General features: G+C 37.2%; 2 protein-coding genes across 6 annotated transcripts in view; one reads left to right on the plus strand and one right to left on the minus strand.

Moving 5' to 3' along the window:
• Nucleotides 1–8,625, plus strand: part of GPR141 (G protein-coupled receptor 141) — a 44,451-nt gene extending 35,826 nt beyond the window's left edge. Inside the window, exon 2 of the mRNA XM_045495337.1 lies at nt 6,254–8,625. Within this exon, the coding sequence (XP_045351293.1) occupies nt 6,268–7,173 (906 nt within the window). The 5' untranslated portion in view covers nt 6,254–6,267 and the 3' untranslated portion in view covers nt 7,174–8,625. The remainder of the gene's footprint in view (nt 1–6,253) is intronic.
• The window catches only part of ELMO1 (engulfment and cell motility 1), a 734,972-nt gene that overhangs the window by 697,435 nt on the left and 13,856 nt on the right, over nt 1–23,681 (minus strand). The window lies entirely within an intron of this gene.

The following is a 23,681-nucleotide window of genomic DNA, read 5'->3' on the forward strand; positions in this document are numbered from 1 at the left end:
CTCTTGTCTACACCTGGAGTGCTCTACCTCTTCTCTGCTTCTGGAACTTCAAAACAACCTTCAAGATGCAGCATCTGTTGTACACCTGTGCCCAAGAACTACTCTATTGCCACTACATTCTGTCTCCACTGTGTTAATCACTCCCCTTTCTGAATTATTGGTGCATTTTTAAATATACCTGTAGGTGTTATAAATAATTTATGTACATCTTCTCCCCTATCAGATAGAAAGAGATTTAAATGCAGAGGTGTGTTTTATTCACCTCAGAATCTTCACTATGTACTATATATACATAAGAAACATTGATGCGATGCTATTACTTAATCTATAGACTGTGGCAGGGAGTCCCTTAAATGAAATGGAAAATCCCAAGTTGATTATAGCTGCTTTTCTGTTTAGAAAGAAGGGGATCTGGGACCTGATGTCTATGTACTCATGAGGATGTGGACTAATTAATGCCATTTTGTAGGACTCTAACAATTTTTTAGGACTCTCACTTTGAGATTGGTCTCTGATGTTGGCTCTACCATGGATTCCTTATAAAATAGCCACAGAGGCCACTTCCATGTCTCGCTTTTGATATTAAAGTAGTCCTCGAGCCTTGGGCAATGACCAATGAGGCCCAAGCAAGTATGTGGGAAGGGAAATGCCAAGACACAAGGAAACAGCCCCCAGCCAAACCACAGGGTAAACCCAGGAGTTCTGCTATGCGTGGGTTGAGGTCAAAACAGAACAATGAAGAAATATTTCAGGCAGAGCAGGGGAATCCTGGTGCTCTAGTGGCAGAGAAGCTAGGTACAGAATGATAAAAGGCCAGTGGCAGGGATCTAGCATGGCATGCTAAGAAGTTTATACACCTCCAAGAGACAACGGGAGGCCAGGGGAAGTTTTTAAATAAGAGATATAAAACCGTTTATCATACAACCTAGACTTCAGTGTCCAGTGTTCAGCTGTATGTTTGGGGTCTGTGGAGAGAAGAAATGACCTGGAGGTTTAAAAGAGAACATTCTAAGAATGGCATGAAGGTCTGTAAGTCCAAGGCACAGGATGAGGAAACAGGGGTAGGGAGAAGGTCATAACAGGAGGTTCACCTTGAAACATAAGTTGGGGTCAGATTGCAAAAGGTTTTATGGTATGGTAGATGTCATACTTCATTCTTTTCACTAAAAGGAACGAAGAAGGATTTTAAAGAGGGGAATGAAAGAGGGCAGAGGGAGACTGGCTTGAGGCCAGGCTTCTTGCTGAGCATCAGGGTTCAATCACAGATAAAGAAGAGATCCCTGCCAAGGCAAGGTGGTTCATGGAGAAACAGGGAGACAATCTTACTCCCTTAGGAGAGTTTGCTCTGGGTCTATAGTTTATTTCTGGGATCTTGACATTAGTTACTGGATTAGATCCAAATGGAGCCCTATCAAGAATATGTTTAATCCCTAATACCGGGGCGCCTGGGTGGCGCAGTCGGTTAAGCGTCCGACTTCAGCCAGGTCACGATCTCGCGGTCCGTGAGTTCGAGCCCCGCGTCAGGCTCTGGGCTGATGGCTCAGAGCCTGGAGCCTGTTTCCGATTCTGTGTCTCCCTCTCTCTCTGCCTCTCCCCCGTTCATGCTCTGTCTCTCTCTCTGTCCCAAAAATAAATAAACGTTGAAAAAAAAAAATTTAAAGAATATGTTTAATAAAGTCAAAGCAGTCTTTTACCATTATTTCACTCATTCAGTTAACAACTCGTGCCTACTATTAAAAAAATGTTACTTCTGAAAGAAATCCAGTGTCTAAAACAAGTACACAAATGACTAAAATAAAGAATTAAACTAGGAATTAATAAAGCAGTGAAGAAAGGAATGAGGCACCTAAGTAAAGCATTTTGAGAAAGCAGCTGAAATGTCTAAGGGGCAGGAAGGAGTCCTGAAGGAAATGGAACCTGAGTTTAGATCTCAAGGATACACAAAGGGGATTAAATAGGATAGAATATTTCGAGAAGAGGAAAAACGATGAAGATATATGGATGAGATATCTAAATAGCATCAGCAAATAAATGTTATAGATGTTGTTTAAAGCAATTTCCTGACTCCTTGTACTAGTAATGGATTATCTCCATGGAAGTGCAACTATATCCCTTACCATCTTTCAGGTCCTTTTTTAAAAAAAAAAGAAAAATTATTTTTGAGAGAGAGAGAGAGAGAGAACAAGCACATGGGCAGAGTAGTGCAGAAAGAGAGGGAAATAGAGAATCTGAAGCAGGCTCTGCACTGTCTGCAAAAAGCCCGATGTGGGGCTTGAACCCACGAATCATGAGATCATGACTTGAGGCCAACTGACTGAGCCACTCAAATGCTCCACCTTCTTTCAGGTCTTAAAGAGATCGGCTGCACTCTTTTTTTGTTTGTTTGTTTAATGTTTATTTATTATTGAGAGACAGAGAAAGACAGAGCATGAGCATGGGAGAGGCAGAAAGAGGGGAGACAGAATCTGAAGCAGGCTACAGGCTCTGAGCTGTCAGCACAGAGCCCGACGTGTGGCTCGAACTCACAAACCACGAGATCATGACCTGAGCCGAAGTCAAAACCCAACAGACTGAGCCAGCCAGGCACCCCCTGCACTCTTTAACAACAGTTCATATTATATTAGACAATCAACTAGGTAAATAAAGACATTTGTATAATTTCCAGGTGTAAAGACTTTGACCCCAGGAAAATAGGTATACCCTCTGATCCATCAAATCCACACCTAGGTAAATTTCCAACAGAATACATACTTATTTTTACAAAAGATATTTATAAGAATGTTCAGAGTAACATTATCTATAATAGCCTTATAACTGGAAATAATACTATTATCCATCAAAAATATAGCTGTGACATATTCATACAATAATCTAATATACCCAAAAAAGAGTGAACTAAAACTATACACATGAATGAATCTCAAAGCATAATGTTGAGTGAATGAAGCTAGATACACACAAAGGACATTAAACTCATATAAAATTCAAAGTTGATAGACCTACTCTATGGTGTTAGTTATGAAGATAGAGGTTACCTTTGGTGAGGCTATGTTTACTCTTAAAATTCATTGAGCTATATACATACAGCTGAGCACTCTACTATATATGCATGTTAGTTTTCAATAACGATATTTACATTCATTTTAAAAATTCATTAGTTTCTGTGGATAAAAGGAAAACATGATTCTTCTATAGTTAGTCTTGTTTGGAGGCAGCGTAACTGAGAATTATGGTCTATGTCATAAATGCCATAATAGAAGCAAGCATGGTGCATTTTCCATGGGGCCAAAGAGGAATGGCACACTATCTGAATTGCAAATGGAGATTATCAAAGGCTTCCTGAAGGACACCCTGCTTCTGTGGATTCTTTTTTTTAAATATTTTTTTAATGTTTTATTTTATTTTTTGAGAGACAGAGAGAGATAGAGCATGAGCAGGGGAGGGGAAGAGAGAGAGGGAGACACAGAATCCAAAGAGACTCCAGGCTCTGAGCACAGAGCCTGATGTGGGTCTTGAACCCACAAACGCAAGATCATGACCTAAGCCAAAGTCAGAGGCTCAACCGCTCAACCAAATGGGCCACACAGGGGTCCCCCTGCTTCAGCGGATTCTTAAAGGAGAAATAGGAATTGATCAGCTTTGCCAGGGTTGTTAACTGAAGACAACAAAATCCACTTTAGCTGGTGCAAGCAGGTGTCTAGGGGCTCTTGGGTGGCTCAGTTGGTCAAGTGTCCAACTTCAGCTCAGGTCATGATCTCACAGTTTGTGGGTTCAAGTCCCACATTGGGCACTGTGCTAACAGATCAGAGCCTGGAGCCTGCTTCAGATTCTGTGATTCCCTCTCTCTCTGCCCCTCCCCTGCTAGTGCTCTGTCTCTCTCAAAAATAAATGAACATTAAAAAAAAAAAAAAAAGCAGGTGTCTACTCTGTAATACTTTACACAGTATCTTGTAATGTCTGGGAACTAGGGAACAGAGATCATAGCAGTTTATACATAAGAAAGAAGGAGTATTTGAGACAAATGACTCAAATAAGACTGATTATACTTTCTTCTCTCAGAAATCAGTCCAGATTCTAGTTCAATAGCTAAAGAAAATGATGGACAGAACTTACAGTGACACATTTACCATTAATTCAGATACAAACACAATATAATTAAATGTTTACTTGAAGGAACTACTTTTCAAAGGGAAGAATAAAAGGGAAATACAAAGATTACACAGCATATAGAACAAATATAACATGAAAGAATCTTTTAAGTGGGTCACATGGAAATTCTATTCCATGCCCACAAAAGCAGAGGTTTCCTGGGGTCAGGTTATTATTATTATTTTTTAAATTAGTTTTATTAAGGTATAAGTTATATGTCAGGAAATTCACCAACTTTAAGTGTGCATTTTGTTCAGCTTTGACAAATAACTAGAATTGTAACCAACATGATATAAAACATTCCATCTCTGCATAAACTCTCCCAGACCCCTTTGAAGCCAATCCTACCCCTGTTACCTGTGTCCTGGACTACACTCACCTTTTGCCTCATTAATTTTGATTTTCTAGAAAAAAAAATGTACAATATGTAGTCTTTTGTGGCTGCCATCTTTTATTTAGTACAGTGTTTCTTTAACTTTTAAAATTATCTCCCCCTTAAAGAACATTTTTAGCCATTTGTTACCTAATTGTTTCTCCCCTCTTTATGAAGTTTTCATGCCATAGATATACTCTTGTCCATTTGTGTACCTATGTATATTTGTGTTTCATACATGGAAAGATTTTTTTCACACCTTAAGAATGGACTTCTGAGAATATATGATTTACATGTACACCAGTACAATGTTTTTGTAATTCATCAGTGGTTCATTTTAACTGCTGGGTAATTTTGATTATATGAAGAGACATTCGTGAAGTGAGTAAGAATAACTGCAAATGTGTTACAAAGATCAGGTACTAAGCGTATAATTCAATTACTGCTCTTCCTCAGATATGATCCTCAGTCTCCCTGGTGTCAGTAAACAGATCTCTAATCACACAATTGTTCAAGTTAGAAATCTGGGAGTGACTGAGATACTTCCCCCCCCCCTTCATTTCCCTATATACAATCCATTAAATTCTGTCAATTTCACCTCTAGATCATTTTTAAAATCTGGTCTCAAGGGATCAAATTTTGCCATGACCCAGAACATTGCAGACATGGAAGGATTTTTTAAAAAATGTTTACTTATTCCGAGAGAGAGAGAGAGAGAGAGAGAGAGAGAGAGAATATGCATGCACAAGCAGAGGGGGGTGGTGGCAGAGAAAGAGGGAGAGAATCCCAAGCGGGCTCTACACTGTTAGCACAGAGCCTGATGGAGGGTTGGATCCCATTACCCTGGGATCATGACCTGAGTCACCCAGGAGCCCCAGGATTTTTTTACTCTGAAAGAAATGGGAAGCCACTGAAGGAATTTAAGAAAAGAAATGACTTAGTGTAACTAAAGGATTACTAACTCTTTCATTTAATAAATAATAAATTAGAATGTGGATAATGGGTTAGAAGGGACTAAGACTATTTAGGGAAAGGATCTTTTCAGAGGAAAAGTGATAGTGGTTCTTCCACGAATTTGAAGGTGTGGGAATGGGAGAATTGGGAGATATGCTGTGTTTTCAGTGGGACCCATGAGAATTTAGCCAAGGCCTCACTGCTAGATTACAACATAACTATGGTGAGAAATTCACATATACACTCCTATTGTTTATTGCTGCTTCGATGTAGTTGATTTTCCTTGGCCAAACTATTTAGCATCCTAATGAATTATGAGTACTCTTGCATCATTTGCTGATGAGTTGGAAGGAATTAGAGAATTAGAATCATACTTAAAAGAGAAATATTTTGTACACTTAATGCATCTACTCAACTTTCCTTCCATGCTATAATTTTTCCCCACTGGCTGTTACAGTAATAGTATCCATGTGTCAGCTTCAGATGGTCTGCAATCCAGTTTTATGCAAACTGTTTTGACTATGTACATACATACATGTCTCTGGGGGCCTCTCGATGAAGTCTTTAACCTATTAAAGCTTAACAATCAATGACTTAACTATGTTTTCAGTCTCAAGTATACAGATAGGCATATGACATAGTCTTTATTCTTAAGGTACATAAAGTTTATATCATATACACAGATAAGTGACAAAGTCATATTGCCAATGCTAGGAAGGAGATATGAACAAAGCTCTGGAAGTTTTGTCAGTTATATTGGTGTTTTGTCTCTTCTAGGCGACTTCTGAAATATGGCTGACCAAAACAGTTCTTCCTGCAGTCCTATATTGACACCCCATTTAACCAGGCTCTACTTCATAGTGCTCTTTGGAGGACTGATGGGCATCATCTCTATTTTGTTCCTGCTGGTGAAAATGAACACGCGGTCAGTGACTACCACAGCAGTCGTTAACCTGGTGGTGGTCCACAGTGTTTTCTTGGCGACAGTGCCTTTTCGCTTGACATATCTCATCAAGCACATCTGGACATTTGGGTTGCCCTTCTGCAAATTTGTGAGCGCCATGCTACACATCCACATGTACCTCACATTCCTGTTCTATGTGGTGATCCTGGTCATCAGGTACCTCATCTTCTTCAAGCGCAAGGACAAAGTGGAATTCTACAGAAAACTGCATGCTGTGGCGGCCAGTACTGGCATGTGGCTGCTGGTGATTGTCATTGTGGTACCCCTGGTTGTTTCTCAGTATGGAAATTCTGAGACGTATGATGAGAAACACTGTTTTAAATTCCACAAAGAACTTGCTCGTGCCCATGTGCAAGTTATCAACTATATGATAGTCACTATTGTTATAGCCATTGCAGTGATTCTCTTGGTCTTCCAGATCTTCATCATTATGTCAATGGTGCGGAAGCTACGCCACTCCTTGTTGTCCCACCAGGAGTTCTGGGCCCAGCTGAAAAACCTTTTTTTTATAGGAGTCATCCTTGTTTGCTTCCTTCCCTACCAGTTCTTTAGGATCTATTACTTATATGTGGTGGCACAGTCAAGTGACTGTAACAACACTGTTGCATTTTATAATGAAATCTTCTTGAGCGTAACAGCAATTAGCTGCTTTGATTTGCTGCTCTTTGTTCTTGGGGGAAGCCATTGTAAACAAAAGATAATTGACCTATGGAATTGCTTTTTGTGCCGCTAGCCACAAACCACAGTATTCAGAATCCCTTTATGTTGGGAGTAAAAATGGGCACAGAGAGGCAGAAAGCGTTATTTCCTTACTTGATTAAAACCATGCCTTGATGCAGCCAAACAAAAAGACTATAAAATGTCAGAGCATTCATTCCAGTTCTTACTTAATCCCTGCCATCTCTAAATGATGTCTATAGAAAGACGAGTGATGTTCAGTCCTCTTGGAGCTGCACTACAGCATTATTTTCCAGTATAAAATGTCTACTTGGCCCATGTAGGTACCATGGGTTTAATGGTTTCTGAGTTTCACCAGCTTATTTTGGTTTCATCAGTTTGAAACATGGTCTTTTTCAAGCTTTGGACAGATTTAGCCCTCTAGTTCTTTTCATTCCACTTAACCTTAGGTAAATTAATCCTGGCAATGAATCAGCCCCAAAGGCACAAACTCTACTTGGTTAACCAGATAAGATGTCCATTCAATTCCCACCCTGACAAATAACAGATAAGGGTGGAGAGCAGTAAGACATTTTTCTAGATTATCATAACTTTGGTAGGAAGTCACTTATCTAGCAATAAAGAGAAACAGAACTCCTTGCAGCCTTCTGCGGTAACAAGGCTATCTAGATTTGTCCTTTAAAAAGTCAAGTTTAAGAACATGGGATCAACATCCTCAATAAATCCAAAAATCATTAAAAAGTTTACTAAACATATATAAATGAGGGTGAAACTATAAGTTAAATAATATTCCTCACCAATATGCTGGTAAGCATTAAAATGAGTTCCTAAGGAAATGATTAATTTTTTTTCCCTTTATGCTTTTTGAAAATAACTCTAGATGTCTTGAGCCACAGTTAATTTAGATTTTCCTTGGAAACAGAATGTTATACATTTTAGAGTTCCCTTCTACCCTTAAAGTTACAAGTCTTTAAACAAAAACAATATTCTTAAAAAAGACCTTTTGAGAAATCTAAATAAAAATTAATTTAAGGGGCACCTGGGTGGCTCAGAAGGTTAAGTTGGCCCTTGTCTGACTCTTGACTTTGGCTCGGGTCCTGATCCCATGGTTCCTGAGTTCAAGCCAGACTCCATGTTCAGACTCCACGTTCACAGCATGGAACTTATTTGGGATCCTCTCTCTCTCTCTCTCTCTCTCTGCCTCTCCCCAGCTCATGCTCTCTCAAAATAAATAAATAAACTTAAAAAAAAAAAAAAGGAAAAATTAATTTAGACTATGAGATTAGGCTGCTAAGTTGATACATAGGTTTGTGGGTTTTTTTCCCTTCTTGCTCATATTTCTACTATTTTTCCCAAAGTTTTATAATTTTGAAACTCTCCAAGGAACTGACGCAGTTTCATTTTTAATGCTTCAGAAAACCTAAAGTGATTGGTGCTAGGGATAAAAGAATGGAATGAATTAAGGTAAGGTTTTTTTTCCCAGCAAAATAAATGTTCAGAATTTAAAGATTTCTCTTAATTTGTTATACTCTATGGATCCACAAATTTATCAGATGAATAAGAAATATCCCTGTGAGTTTCTATGATCACTAAAATTACTAAGTCATAGAAAATAATTTTGAGGAAGACAAAGCAGCAACATGCTGTATCGATGACTTGTTACCAAAATTTTCCTGTTTTGAAATTTCTTTTATCTGTTCTTTTTTTTTTTTTTAAGGTTATATTTCCTTTATTTCTTATTTGCCTTCTTTTACCATTTTTTCTTAGTTTTTTTTCCTTCTCATGACTCATAAAAGTTGTAAGGAAATTTCTAAGATCTACAAAAGTTTTAAGAAAATCTGTTACATCCATAAAATTTGTAGGAAAATAATTAGTAAAATATAACAAAAATAAATAGCATAGAATAATACAAATAGTAAAACATTAAAATTTCCAAACAGTTATTTACAGAAATTACATCAAATTTCTTTTCTTATATATCTATGTCTTACTATCATAATATCTGCTAGCTTGTAAAATAAATGTGTTATAACCTCTTCCAGGTTTTTAATATGTTAAGCTCAGACATTATGCTTTTCCCTATATTATTATATATCATAATAAAGGGCCTATTTCTGTGGACCTCTATGAAATATTACCCAAAATATAGAAATGCAATATTCCATAACATAAAATAACTTAATCATCAATATTTAGAAAATAAGTGGACATTTTCAATTTGTCTGTTTGCTGTTTCTCATTACTATGAAAATGAATCTCATGCAGGAGTGGGGGCATTACTGGCCTCTCTGGCCATTTTTGAATATCCAAATCATAAGAGTATACTACTGGCAATTGTGGCTGGGGTCAGAGACATTTTGCCTTGCACACAACTGTCTGCATAATAAATAATTACCAGGTCTCACTGTGTATTTGAATGCTCTTCCAGACATTTATGAAGTGAAACATATGTAAATAATAATTAGGGCAGTTAGGTTTTATTCTATTTTCATAAACGCAGAGTGTTTTTAGGTATAGTTTTAATTTTCTGAATTTTCCAGAAACGTAGCTACCATGGTATGGATATTGAGGAAAGATTTTATTATGTTTTCCTCAGAACTTTACCAAGAGTTGTTCATTCCTTTGGAAAATCACATTATCAATGGTGACACCATCTATGGCATTAAAATACAACAGAACAAACTTGCAAACAATATTTGTAGCTGTTGTGTTCTAGAAATAGGTGCCAACATCAAACTGCCTGCTTTTGTCTCCTTTGGTGATCATGTCTGAGCATTTACACATTGAAATATATTAAATATATATATATATATATATATATACTACTTTATTACAAATAACTGTCTTCTTCGTTATTCATTTGTTACAGTTAGAACATTATATATTTAACACTGTAAGAGGGTTATATTATCTGTGAATTTTGTTTTAAAATGGTAAAAGTGTTACCAAATATTTGCAATAAAAAGTAAGGTTTGGGGTCTGCAATCATTGAGACCAACTGAGCCAGCACAGAGTCAATTTAAAAGGCGGATTTATCAATTATGACATTATGAACAGAAAAAATATTCTTGTATTTCAGGAATACTTAAACCTCAGGTTGATTCAATTCTAAACTATTTCTTTCATTTCTGCAGTGATTAAAAGAGTAAATGTAACTTTTAAGAAAATATATATGTGTATTTTCTTTTTTGATAAGACAAAGGCACTTCCCTTTGAGGGAACTCACGACTCTCAAATTGGCTCATGGTCAATATCTACCAGATTGTAAACCCAGGGATAATGACAATTTTTGAGACACCGACAGAAAGATTGTTTCTGGCATCCGTCAAGAAAAGCTCTCTACTCAGCCTTTGTTCATTTCTTATTTTTCCTCTGAAAAGGTCTTTGGGTCCCTTTCCTCCTTAACCTGACATAGATTAGGTAGAAAGAAACTATTTTGCCTGTAATCTTTGTGTGGAATGATTCAACAAGTGGTGAAAATAAGTAAATCCTCCTCTAATCCTCCTCATTGGGGCTGCCAGTAAAATTGCTTTCCTAAGCTAATAAAGGGGTTGTGAAGGAGGGCACTGAGCCAAGACATTCTCAGTCATCAACTCTTGAGTGGAAGGTCAGTGAGGTGAAACTGCGAAATTGCCATTTATTAGATTATGCAGATTTTGCTCACGTAACCTCTAATAAGACGAGGCATGGACTGAGGACTCTCACACCTTTTGGGGGTGACAGGAACAGGAAATTCTCTTTGTAATAGGGGCTGGTTATAGCACTTTGGAGATAGTTGGTAACAAAAGCCCTATGGTAACAGGGCACAGTGATGGTGGATTTGCTTGGATAATGCCAAAAAAGAAAACCCTAAAGACTCCCCCCAAAAACTGTTATAATAAAGGAAATCAGTAGTTACAAAATACAAAATCAATAGTCAAAAATCAGTTGCATTACTATCTACTATCAACAAGCTATCAGAAAAAGAAATTAAGACAACAATCACATTTACAATTACATGAAAAAGAATAAAATACTTAGAAATAAATTTAACCAAGAGGTAAAAGAGCTGTACAAAGAAAACTCTAAGACATTAATAAAAGAAACTAAGGAAGATGCACGGAGAGATATTCCATGCTCATGGACTGGAAGAATTATTATTGTTAAAATGTCCATACCACCAAAAGCAATCTACTGATTCAATGCAAAATCAAAACTCCAATGGCATTTGTCACAGAAATAGAAAAAAAAAATCCTAAAATTTGTATGCAACTACAAGAGATCCCCAAAAGCCCAAGCAATATTGAGAAAGAAGAACCAAGCTGGAGGCATCACTCTTCCTGATTTCAAATTATATTCCAAAGCTATAGTAATCAAAACAGCATAATACTGGCTTAAAAACAGACCCATAGATCAATGGAGAATAGAGCCCAGAAATAAACTAATGCATTTATAATCAATTACTTTATGGCAAAGGAGCCAAGAATATACAATGGGGAAAGGACAATCTCCAGTAAATGGTTGGGAAAACTGGACCACCACATGCAACATAATGAAATGGGACTCTTATCTTATGCCAGGTGCAAAAATCAGCTTAAAATGGATTAGACTTAAATTTAAGATATGAAACCATAAAACTCCTGGAGGAAAACATAGGAAGTAAGCTCCTTCACACTGGTCTTGGCAATGATTTTTTTTTTTCGATTTGAAACCAAAAGTAAAGGTAACAAATGCAAAAATTAAAAAGTGGGACTACATCAAATTAAAAGGCATCTTTACTGTGAATGTAACCATCAACAAAATGAAACAGCAACCTGTCAAATGAAAGAAAATATTTGCAATCAAATAGCCAATAAGGGATTGAAATCCGAAATACATAAAGAACACGTAATTCAATAGCAACCCCCACCCCCAATCTGATTAAAAATGGGCAGAGGAACTGAATTGATGTTTTTCTAATTAAGACTTACAAATGGCCAACTGGTACATGAAAAGATGCTCAGGGTCACTAATCTTCAGGGAAATGCAAAGCAGAACCACAAAATGAGATATTACTTCGCACTGTTAGAATTGCTGTCACCAAAAACACAAGAGATAATAAATGTTGGTAAGGATGTGGAGAAAAGATAACCTATGTGCACTGTTGCTGGAATGTGGATTGGTAGAGCCACTATGGAAAAAAGTACAAAGGTTCCTCAAAAAATTAAAAATAGAACTATCATACGTTCCAGCAATCCAATTTCTGGGCATATATCCAAAGAAGTTGAAAACAAGATCTCAAAGAGATATCTGTACTCCCATATTCATTGCAGCATTATTCACAATAGCCAAGATATGGAAACAACACAGGTGCCTATCAACAGATAAATGGATAAAAAAGATATGTACAGTTGACCCTTGAACGTGAATTTGAACTGGGTATGTCCACTTATGCACAGATTTTTTTCAATAAATATAGTACAGTTTTGTAAATGTATTTTCTCTTCCTTATGATTTTCTTAACATTTTCTTTTCTCTAGCTTACTTTTTGTAGGAATACATATATAAAACAGGTAACATACAAAATATGTGTTAATCAACTTTTTTTTTTATTGGTGAGGCTTCTGATGGGATTTTAGAGTAATGGGGGTCCAGAGTTGATGGCCAAGAAAAAATTCTTGCGATGTCTTTGGTGCAAAAAAGGTGATTTTATTAAAGCCCAGGGGACAGGGCCTGTGGACAGAAAGACAGGCACTGGGATTGTGAAGAGTGACTGGTTATACACATGGAGTTGGGGGAGATAAAGTCAAGAGGAAGTTTCCTAATGGGATTTCCATATGCTAAAGAGGATTCAAGTATTACTGGGTTACTATTGTCAAGCTATGGCTGTTTTTCCCTCTAGCAAAGCATTATCAGTAAGACAGTGGGGAGTTCCTGGAGATTCGGCTATTGATAAGACTGCCTTTTTCTTGTAATTTACAAGGACACTCATACCTTGCATGACTGTGATCTCTATCAGTTGACCATTTGTTTTCTCCTTTCCTTTGTTCTTCGGTAGCCAGGAGTGCCTGAGGAATGTCACACATATCCCACCTGGGGGAAGGTGATTTGGGGGGTGGGGGTCAGCTTGCCTTATGTGGCCTCATCAGCTTCCAAGTCTACAGCAGACTTTAAGTATTAAGTTTTGGGGGAGTTAAAAATTATACATGCATTTAATGCACCAACCCCTGTATTGTTCAAGGGTCAAATGTGTGTGAAGTTAAAAAAAGAAAAAAAAAAGTAAAAGTTATAGAAGTAGAGAGTAGAATGGTGGTTGGTGGGGAAATGGGGAGATGTGGGTCAAAAGGTACAAATTTGTAGTTATATAGGATAAGTTTAGAGATCTAATGTAAAGGCATGACTATATTTGATTTTGTTTTGAACACTGGAAATATGTTAAAAGAGTAGATTTCAAGTGCACTCCTCACAAATGTGGTAACTATGTGAGGAGATATGTTAACTGGCTTAACTGTAGTAATCTTGCACTATGTATATGTGTATCAAATCAACATGTTATATACTTCAAATATACTTAATTTTTATTTAAAAAATCTTTTATCCTGGGAGCACCTGGGTGCCTCAATCGGTTGGGTGTTCAACTTTGGCTCAGATCATGATCTCATGGTTTGTGAGTTTGAGCCCTACGTCAGGCTTTGTGCTGATAGCTTGGAACCTGGAGCCTACTTCAGATTCTGTCTCTCTGTCTCCCTCTGTCCCTCCCCCACTTGTGCTGTCTCTCTCTCTCAAAAATGAATAAACATTAAAACAAATAAAAAAAAATTTTTAGCGTCTTCCTCTCTGCCCCTCCCCCCTCAAAAATAAATAAACTTTAAAAAAAAGGGGCTGCCTGGGTGGCTCAGTCAATTAAGTATCCAACTTGGGACTCAGGCCATGATCTCGCAGTTCCTGAGGTCAAGCCCAGCGACTGGCTCTGTGCTGACAGCTCAGAACCTGGAGCCTACTTTGAATTCTGTGTCTCCCTCCCGGTCTCTCTCCTCTCCCCTGCTCACACCCTGTCTCTCTCTTTCTCAAAAATAAACAAACATTAAAAAAATTTTTTTTAATATTTTAATGATAGTATTTGCTTTCACCTTTTGTCATATTGAAACCACTGTCAATATAAAAATGTAAATATTTTCTTTAACACTAGATGGCAGCCCAAAGTAACCAATTGTATCTGCTTTTCAAAGCTTGTTTACTTGAGTTTTAAGCTTAATTTACTTAAAAAAAAAAAAAAAAAAAAGGAGGTTGGGGAGAAGAGAAAATTAAGAAAAATAAACTTTTAGCATTTTCAGAACCCTACACAAAAGATTGTTTTTCTTAAAAAAAACTATTTCATAAAAACTTTGTGTTTTTTTTGTAGCAGGTTGGTTGAGAAGATACTGTTAAAATATATCTCTAGCTATAAGAGCAAAAATAATTCTGAAAGCAAATTTTTTTTTTAGTTAGTTCATATTTAGAGGTTTTAGTACTTTATTTTAATAATGGTTTGTTGCAACTAATTTTTTGATCCCAAATTAAGTTAATTCTTAGAAATAATGTATAGAGCACAAACAAAACACCATTGTTTTTGTAGAGGATTGGGATTTTGGTAACCTGTTTTTGTTTCATTTTGTTTTGAATGCTTGCCAATTAGCAAAACATTTGAATGCTTTTAAGACAGGGTTTCCGGGCTGGGGTAGCTCAGTCTTTTAACCATCTAAACTGACAGCTCAGAACCTGGAGGCTATTTCAGATTCTGTGTCTCTGGCTCTCTCTACCCCTCCCCTACTCACACTGTGTCTCTCAAAAATAATAAAATAAAACATTAAAAAAATAAAAAAATAAAAAAAGACAGGGTTTCAGGAAACTCCCCTACATTTGAAATCCTGAAAAGGCTAGAGTTTATGAGAAGCAAGCCAGTACCTTACTTAAGTCTTTCTCTCCAATGACACAGCCTTTGAATAGCTCTCAGAACCTTTATTTTTCTAACTTGTAGATAGTGTGATGAGATATTTCTCTAACCACTATGATATGATTTATCACTGCTGAAACCTGTATCAGAAAAAAAAAAACAATCCAGGGAAGAGAAAGCAAGTTAAGATTTATCCTCTCTGTCACAAGAATAAATACATGGTGTCCGTTGGATGCCAAGTAGAGAAGTATTCCTGAGGAATATGTATTGTGATTTCTGATGTGAAAAAGTTGGTTGTTGTTTTAATAATCTCAAGCTTTAAGAAAAATTACAAATAAAATATAAGTAACTTCTTTTTCCTGAACAATTTCAGGACAAGTTACTGACCTGTTGCCATATCACTTCCTAATGTTTTAGTGAGAATTACTCATCAACAAGGTCTGTTTCTCCTATAAATGATTATACAAGCTTAAAAATCAGGAAGTTATTCATGACTATCTAATCCAAAGACCCCACTGCTTCTGTCTCCTTCACTCTGGAATAGTTCTTTGGTCATTCCTTATTTTACACGACCTTAATACAAACACGTGTTTTGTAGTTTGTCTCTTAGTTTGGGTTTGCCTCATGATTAGATTCAGATTATGTATCTTTGGTAGTAATATCACAGAAATGCTGCTGCTTTCTTTCTTTTTTTTTTTTCTTAAGGTTTATTTATTTTGAGAGAGAGAGTGCATGTACCAGGGAGGGGCAGAGAGAGAGGGAGAGAGGGAGAGATGGAGAGAGAGACGGAGAGAGAGAATCCCAAGCTGACAGTGAGGAGCCCGACACCAGGTTTGGTCTCACAAACCCGAACCTGTGAGATCATGACCTGAGCTGAAACCAAGAGTTGGACACTTAGCTTAACCGATTGACTCACCCAGGTACTGAAAGGGCGGACCTACGCCGCTGACTCCATCTTGTTCTGTGTCCTCCACCTTGAGTGACTACGTCCCCGACTTGCCCCCTTTCCGAGAAAAATCGCAGAAACCTCAGACCACGCCTCCTCCCCTTGAGTAACCTCCCACTGACCCGTTCAAACTTCCCAATCAAAACACGCCCGGCGACCTGCATAACAGGACTCCGACCCTTCCCCAGCCAATCGGCCAAGGCCACGACCCTTCTCCAGCCAATCGGCTGAGGCCACAGCCATTCCGTCACCAACTGCCCCTAGACCCCAATAAAACCTTTGTGCTTTTGAAACTCGCTATCTCTCCCGGGCATCTCACCGCTGTGTCGGTGCAGGTAGGGGATTGAACTCGAGGTAGCTCGAATAAAGGCTCTTTGCTTTTGCATCGGACTCGGCTCCCTGGTGGTCTTTGGGGATCACAAATTCTGGGCATAACAGTACCACATTGTTTCTTATTATATCTCATTACCATGAGGTGGTCTACAATTTTGACTTGTCCCATTGATGTGGGAAACAAAGGCAAATGAAAAATTAAATTACCTTACTGCCTACAACCTACTGACAAGTCCTTGAAACAGGCAGAGCAACCTTCCTTTGGGACCTTAGCTGCCTTGATGCTGACACTTTGCTAAGGACAAAACGAAATCTTAGCACAACCCTCAGGATCCTGTGAGTCTTTGGCATATGAAAGTCCTTTTGAAAACTTCCCCTTATCTTTACTTCCCCCAACTGTATAATCAGGTATATAATCAGTCACCCCTCACAACCCTAGTGTAGCACTTTCTGCCCAAGGGTCCTGTCCCCATGCTTTAATAAAATCACCTTTTTGTAACAAAGATGTCTCAAGAATTCTCTCTTGGCTGTCAGCTCTGAACCCCAACACTTAAAACCACATCACCATTACTGATGACAGTCACTTTGGTCACTTAATTAAGGTAGTGTTTGCCAGATTTCTCCACTGTGAAGTTCCTTTTTTTCTCTTTGTAATTAAGTATTTTGTGGGAGCTATCTTGAATCTATGTGTAATCATATTCCTCATCAAACAATGGCCAACTATCATGGAAAGATGCTCAATATCACTAGCATTCAGAGAAAAGCAAATAACATTTTTATCAGAAGATTTTTTAAAGTTTAATAATATTTCTTCATTGTGAGGGTAAAAGTCACTGTTGTTGGAAGGGCATATTAATATTGCTTTTTGGGAGAGCAATTTGGAAATATTTATAGAAGTTTTAAAGGTACCTATCTTTTGGTATAGTAATTCTACTTCTATAAATATGTCCTCAAGAAATCCACAATGCACAAAGATACAGGATGTATAGTGCAAGAGTATACTGCAGCATTATATTAGCAAAAAGCCAGAAAGGAACTAAAGGTCTTCAAGTGGAGTGATTAACTAATAAGCCATGGCATATTCATGTTATGGAATTGTGTGAATTAACTGAAAACAGAAGTCTATGTTTTGACTTGGAAGAAAACCTCCATATTATTAAGGGTAAAAAAGCAAGTTGTATCCCTTCTTCATATCTCAAGTTGTATGCACACAACCAATCTTTAAGCAGATCCTATCAAAATATATCCCAAATCCAAGTACTTCTTATCATCATTATCACTGTGTGCCATCACGGCCCAGCAAGAAACAGGTCGCTCATTAAAGCACAGTAATTTGGGGAGGGTGTATGAAAGGCACTATTTAAAGGTATAAATTGAGTTAGAAAACTCAACAAGAGATAGTATGAAATCTCAGGGTTAGCAACCTTGCAGAGCCCTCATTAGCATAGGTTAAAGGGGTGAATGTTAGACGTTATAGAACCTAGAAAGCAAAGGCATTTGAAGAGGGTTGCCTAGGAGGAGCTATGGATAGAGGCACACATCAATTCCTGTGACCCTGCAGGAAGTGAATCAGGACAATAAATAACCCTCCTCACTCTCTTCTTGCTCTCCAATTTCTGCCAGTGTCCCTCACTGGCTGAATCAAACCAGCCTCCTAGGGCACAAAACACCATGGTGCAGGATGGAAAGTGAATCTGGAGAAGCAAACAGAAAACATCTAGAACACACCTTTATCCAAGGCACCATCTTCTTTTGCCATAGCCTCCTGCAGGTTCTTGATTGCTCTCAGGGTTTTCTCATTTGCCACTATGTTGTCATTTATGTAGCAGTTAAAGGAATCTTTTATTTCTCTGCTCAAAACTTTTTAATGGCTTCTTATCACACAGTAAAATCCAAAGCTACTGGGCATTTCTCAAGCATCATGGCGATCATTCCCTAGGTCACTTCAACCTCACAGGTCTTGCTATTCCTTGAATTTACCAATCAAGTTCCAGCCTCAGGATTTTACACCTGCTGTTCCTGCCTGAAACACTCTTTCCCCAGATATTCCCAGAGTTTTCCCCTTTATTTCATTTACATTTCGTCTAAAGTGTCACCTCAGGGCACCTGGCTGACTCAGTCGGTAGAGCATGTGACTCTTGATCTCTGGGGTTGTATGTTTGAGCTTCACATTGGGCACAGAGCTTACTTCCATACAAAACAAAACAAAACAAAACAAAACAAAACAAAACACACAAATATCTAAAAAAAGAAGTGTCCCCTCTCCAGAAAGACCTTCACTGATCATCTCATCAACAATGTACTCCTTTTACATTCTATTCCATACCTTGCTTTATTTTTCTTCACACTATTTCTTACTCTCTGGCATTATATAATTCATTTATTTGAAATTTTAAGTTAATTTTCTCTCTTTAGATTGAATGTCAGCCTCAAGATAACAGGAATTTTTTTTTCTGGTTTGTTTATTGTTGCAAACTCAGAATATAGAACAGTTTTTAGCAATACATGCTCATTAAATGTTGATAAAGGAACAAATGAATTAATGAATCCTCCAGGGTGCGTGAGGGAGCAATAGCTTCCACAATGCACAGGAATAATCCATAATGTACCTTTTTATATATACATAAATAACCAGAAGTAACAGCTTTTATTATGGCTTTTATTGCATTACAATGTAATCATAAGCCATGAAACAATTTGGTCTGCTCAGTAAGTAAAGTATATCTATATTTTACTAGCCTTAAGTGATAAGATAGCTTTTCTACTCATTTGCCAACAACAGTTGTCAAATACAAGCCACTTGACTATTGATATGGGCCTTTGTGTATCCTGAGAAATGGATGTATTCTATGGTGACTATTATGAACTAATGAAGCCATTGGGCTTTGGGATAGATATGATTTAGTGTTTACAAGTCATTTTCTTTAAAAAGTCTGTCCTGGATTTAATTACTTTTGTTATGGCAATGGAAAAACACTTTAACAATTGCCTAATGAGCTAAAAACAAGGCTGGAAATTTCAGTCATTCAGCTGTTTCCTTTCAGGGGGCATGTGAGCCAGTTCACCTTCTCTTATTTTCTTCAGATCTGAACAATTGTGATAGTAGCACTTTAAAGCTGCATAAAAAGAGCTATATAGAAACGTGGCATTCATTGAAGGCTTATAATGATTTTTAATATGCCTCAAGGAAAGGACTCTTTAATGATAACTATTTCTCCACATGTATTTTTGTTTGTTTAATGAGAATGATTCCTGGTTGAGCCAAGAAGGAATCAATGACTTTAGATACTGACTGTGTTTTCTGTTGCTATATAATTATTCTTCATTAAAGAATAAAAAGAAGGATTAAAAACTCAGGACAGACACACTGAATTACTTTATATACACTTTCCAATTAAATTCTCACCAAGCCAAATTAGGTATGAGGCTTTTACTAAAAGTAATTTATGATCCAGGATGTTGTTTAAAAAGCACTAGATATTTGGTTAAATTTAGCAGTCATTGCTTTTTATATGTTAACCTTTGTTATATTGTTTATGATCTTATTGGCTAAAGGGGCTGCAAAGCACAGACTAATCTTAAGTTGCATGAGACACCATGGATATCCAACATAAAGCTTTTTAACACTCCAGGAAGAGATAATTATCTCAGAAAGCAAATCCTCTATTACAGATCCATTCATTCACAGAGATTTGTTTCAAAGCATCATGAAATATGAGCTAGTCCAGTATGTTTAGAGCCAAAATCTAAAAGCTCAAGCCTTACAACTCGAATATATCCTTACACATGAAGATGTTTTTATTTTCTCTCCAAGATGACAACCAATAATCAGAAAGTCTTGTTCATTATAATATCTTAAACATAAAAACAAGTTTAAAAATATATTTATTTAGAGAGAGCGAGCGAGCATGTGTACATGTGCATGCAGAAGGGCAGAGAGAGAGGAACAGAGAGAATTCCAAGCAGGTTCTATGCTGTCAGTGTAGAGCCCCATGTGAGGCTCGATCTCATGAACTGGGAGATGATGAACTGAGCCGAAATCAAAAGGATGCTTAACCGACTGAGCCACCCAGGTGCCCTTCAAGTCTTTTTATTTTTTTCTTTTTTAAGTTTATTTATTTTGAGAGAGAGAGAGAGAGAAGGAGAGAGAGAGAGAGAGAGAGAGAGAGAGAGAGAGAGAGAGTGAGAGTGAGCATGGTGGGGTGGGGAGGCAGAGAGAGAGGAGATAGAGACAATCCCAAGCCCTGTCAGCATGGAGCCTGATGCGGGCTCAAACCCACTAACCTCGAGATCATGACGTGAGCCGAAATCAAGAGTCTGAAACTCAAGTGGCTGAGTCACCTAGCTGCCCCTAAAAACAAGTCTTTACTGGCTGAAGACCAGAAATAGTCAATAATATTAAATTGAAATAACTGTGTTGGCAAGAACTGTTATAAATTTTAGAAACTGTATTGTCATCTTAGTTCTGTGGAGGAGAACAAAGTTGTCTAGGATATACCACTTAGCATGTCAGATTTGATGGTATTTTTCTAGGTTCTCTTTCAACTAATCAGGAGTCTCACATAAGTCTTTATAAAGCTAAATGTTAGGGATGTTTTCCATCATTTACATAATAGTCATTGTTCTGGTTATCCTCTGTGTAACAGTCCTAAGCCTTAGTGGTTTAGAACAATAAGCATTTTATTACATTTCAAAATTTCATGGGTCAGGTATTCGGGCATAGCTTGGTTTCTTCTGTTCCATATGGCATTGACTGAAGTTACTTGGTGGCATTCAGCTGGCAGATGGGCCAGTCTGGAGGGTTCAAGGTGGATTCACTTACATGTCTGGTGCCTTGGTGGGTATGGCCAGAACTCTAAGCTCAGACTATTAACTGAAGTACCTTCATATAGCTTCTAGAATGTGGTGAGATCAGGATACTCTGACTTCCTATGTTGTAACCGGTTTCCCCAAGACAAAGTGTTGTAAGAGGCCCAAGCAGAAGCTGTAAGGCTTTTTATGCCCTAGCTGTGCAAGTCCCATAACATTGCATCTGTCACATTTTATTCATTAAGCAAGTCACTAAGGCCATCGCAGATTCAAGGGAAGGTAAGGAATAGGTTCTATCTGCTATTTCTTGATGGGAGTATGACGTGCTTATATGGAGAGGGAAAAAATTGAGATAGCCATCTACCATCATGATAGTACTAGAATCATAATGACTATAGACCAATGCTAAGCAGTCCATCACCAAATGATTACTTTCCAAAAGAAAAGTTATCTTTAAAATTCTGCAACTTATAGCAACTGTTATCTTTAGTTTTTCAATTCTAGGTCTGAAATATTTCCAAGTATTTTTGATAGCTATACTGAATTGTTCTAGCCAACAGTTATCCAAGACTTACATGGCATGAATTTTCCTTCATATTACTTTTCATCCCAGCTATAGTTTTGACTGCTTGTCAAATAAAATTTTGTGAGATATTTCAGGTAAACACATATACAGAAAAACACAGTGCACTGCAAATCAGAGGTTAATAACAAATCATACCATCTTGAGCCAGCAAGTTATGTAAGTCACCACTGGGGCTCATTTTCCCACATGTAAAGGGGGTTAAAGATGTTACTTAATGCAGGGGTCAATCAATAACAGGAATAAAAAAAGGGTTAGATATCATTACAAATCCTACAAACATCAAAAAGATAATAAAAGGGTGTTATGAACAAAACATTTGACAACTTAGATGAAATGGACAAAACCTTTGAAAAACAGATCTTTCCAAAACAAACACATGACCAAAAGAAAATATGAATAGCCTCATTTCTATTTTAAAAATTGAGGGGTGCCTGGGTGGCTCAGTTGGTTAAGCGCCTGACCTCGGCTCAGGTCATGATCTCACGGTTCGTGAATTCAAGCGCTGCATTGGACTCTATGCTGACAACTCAGAGTCTGGAGCCTGCTTTGGATTGTGTCTCCCTCTCTCTCTGCCCCTCCCTCACTCATGCTCTGTGTCTCTCTCTCTCTCAAAAATAAATAAATATTAAAAAAAAATGAATTTGTTCTCAGAAACCTCTTTAAAAACAAACAAACAAACAAACGAAACAAAACAAAACCTTTAGGTCCAGGGAATTTTGCAACCAAATATTAAAGGGAGAAAATAAGGTAATCCATAATTGAAACTTTCAGGTTTTTTTTTAAGTTTATTCATTTTGACAGAGAGAGAGAGAGAGAGAGAGAGAGAGAGAGAGAGAGAGAGAGAGAGCAGGGTAGGGGCAGACAGAGGGACAGAGAGAATCCCAAGCAGACTCCACTCTGTTAGCGCAGAGCCAGATGCAGGGCTTAAACCCACAAACCACATGAGATCATATGACCTGAGCCGAAACCACGAGTTGGATGCTCTGACTGAGCCATCCAGGTGCTCCAAAACTTTCAATCTTCTAAATAAAAAAGGTCATTAACATTAAAATAAGATAAAAAAAAAAAAACAAAACAAAAGACAAAAAACCAAAGATGTTGTAAGAATGAGTGTGAAACAAACTTTCTGGGCGTAAAGATTTTCTTCTACTTAAGATTTTCTCTCTCCCTCTACCATCTCCACTGCTCACCCTCCTCTCCCCACTTTCTCATGCATGCTCCTGCACTCTCTGTCTCTAAAAATAAGCAAACAAACAAATAAACAAATAAATAAAACCAACACAGGAAATGCAGTAAAACAAGTTTAGGAGGAAGAGATAGTCAAACTTGCTAGATACATGTCTTAGGAAAGGTAATTCCAAATTATATTTGGTTTCATTTTGCCTTATTCAAAGAAATGTAACTTGCCATAGTTTATGTGGGATTTGATGCTATATTTAAAAAAAATACACACTTCTAAGAATGACAAAACAGTTGAATTACTCCAGAAAATGAACTGATACAAGATTTAAGATAAGCAAATGAAGCAAAATATTATTCAGGTTAAAATGAGCTTTCAGAAAATCCATATTCTATTATAGTGTAATGAAAGTGATTTTTCATGTCTAAATAGGTAAGTGTAGTTCCCAGAACAATCATAAACAGTAAGTATGTGTCACTTTAAGAGAGTCAGTAGAAAACATTCCATGGCAACAAGACCAAATGTCAGGTTCTCTATAAAGCTCAAACAAAGTACACTTAATATGCTCTCAGTTCAGTTGTGAAAATCAAGACGGACTAAAATAAACACTTCTAGAAATAATATATATTTGAAGTTATAGAATAAATGTAGGTGAAGTTTAAACTTCATAAAATAAAATCTAAATCAAGAGGTAAATTACTTAAGATGATGATAATTAATAAAAAATTAAAGGCTTGACTTAAAAAATTTCAACTTAGATTTTAGGTAAATCCAACATAAGGAAGATTTAGTAATCACCAGTAAGGTATCTTTAGCAC

Source organism: Leopardus geoffroyi, chromosome A2 (assembly GCF_018350155.1).
Source record: "Leopardus geoffroyi isolate Oge1 chromosome A2, O.geoffroyi_Oge1_pat1.0, whole genome shotgun sequence".
NCBI lineage: Eukaryota > Metazoa > Chordata > Mammalia > Carnivora > Felidae > Leopardus > Leopardus geoffroyi.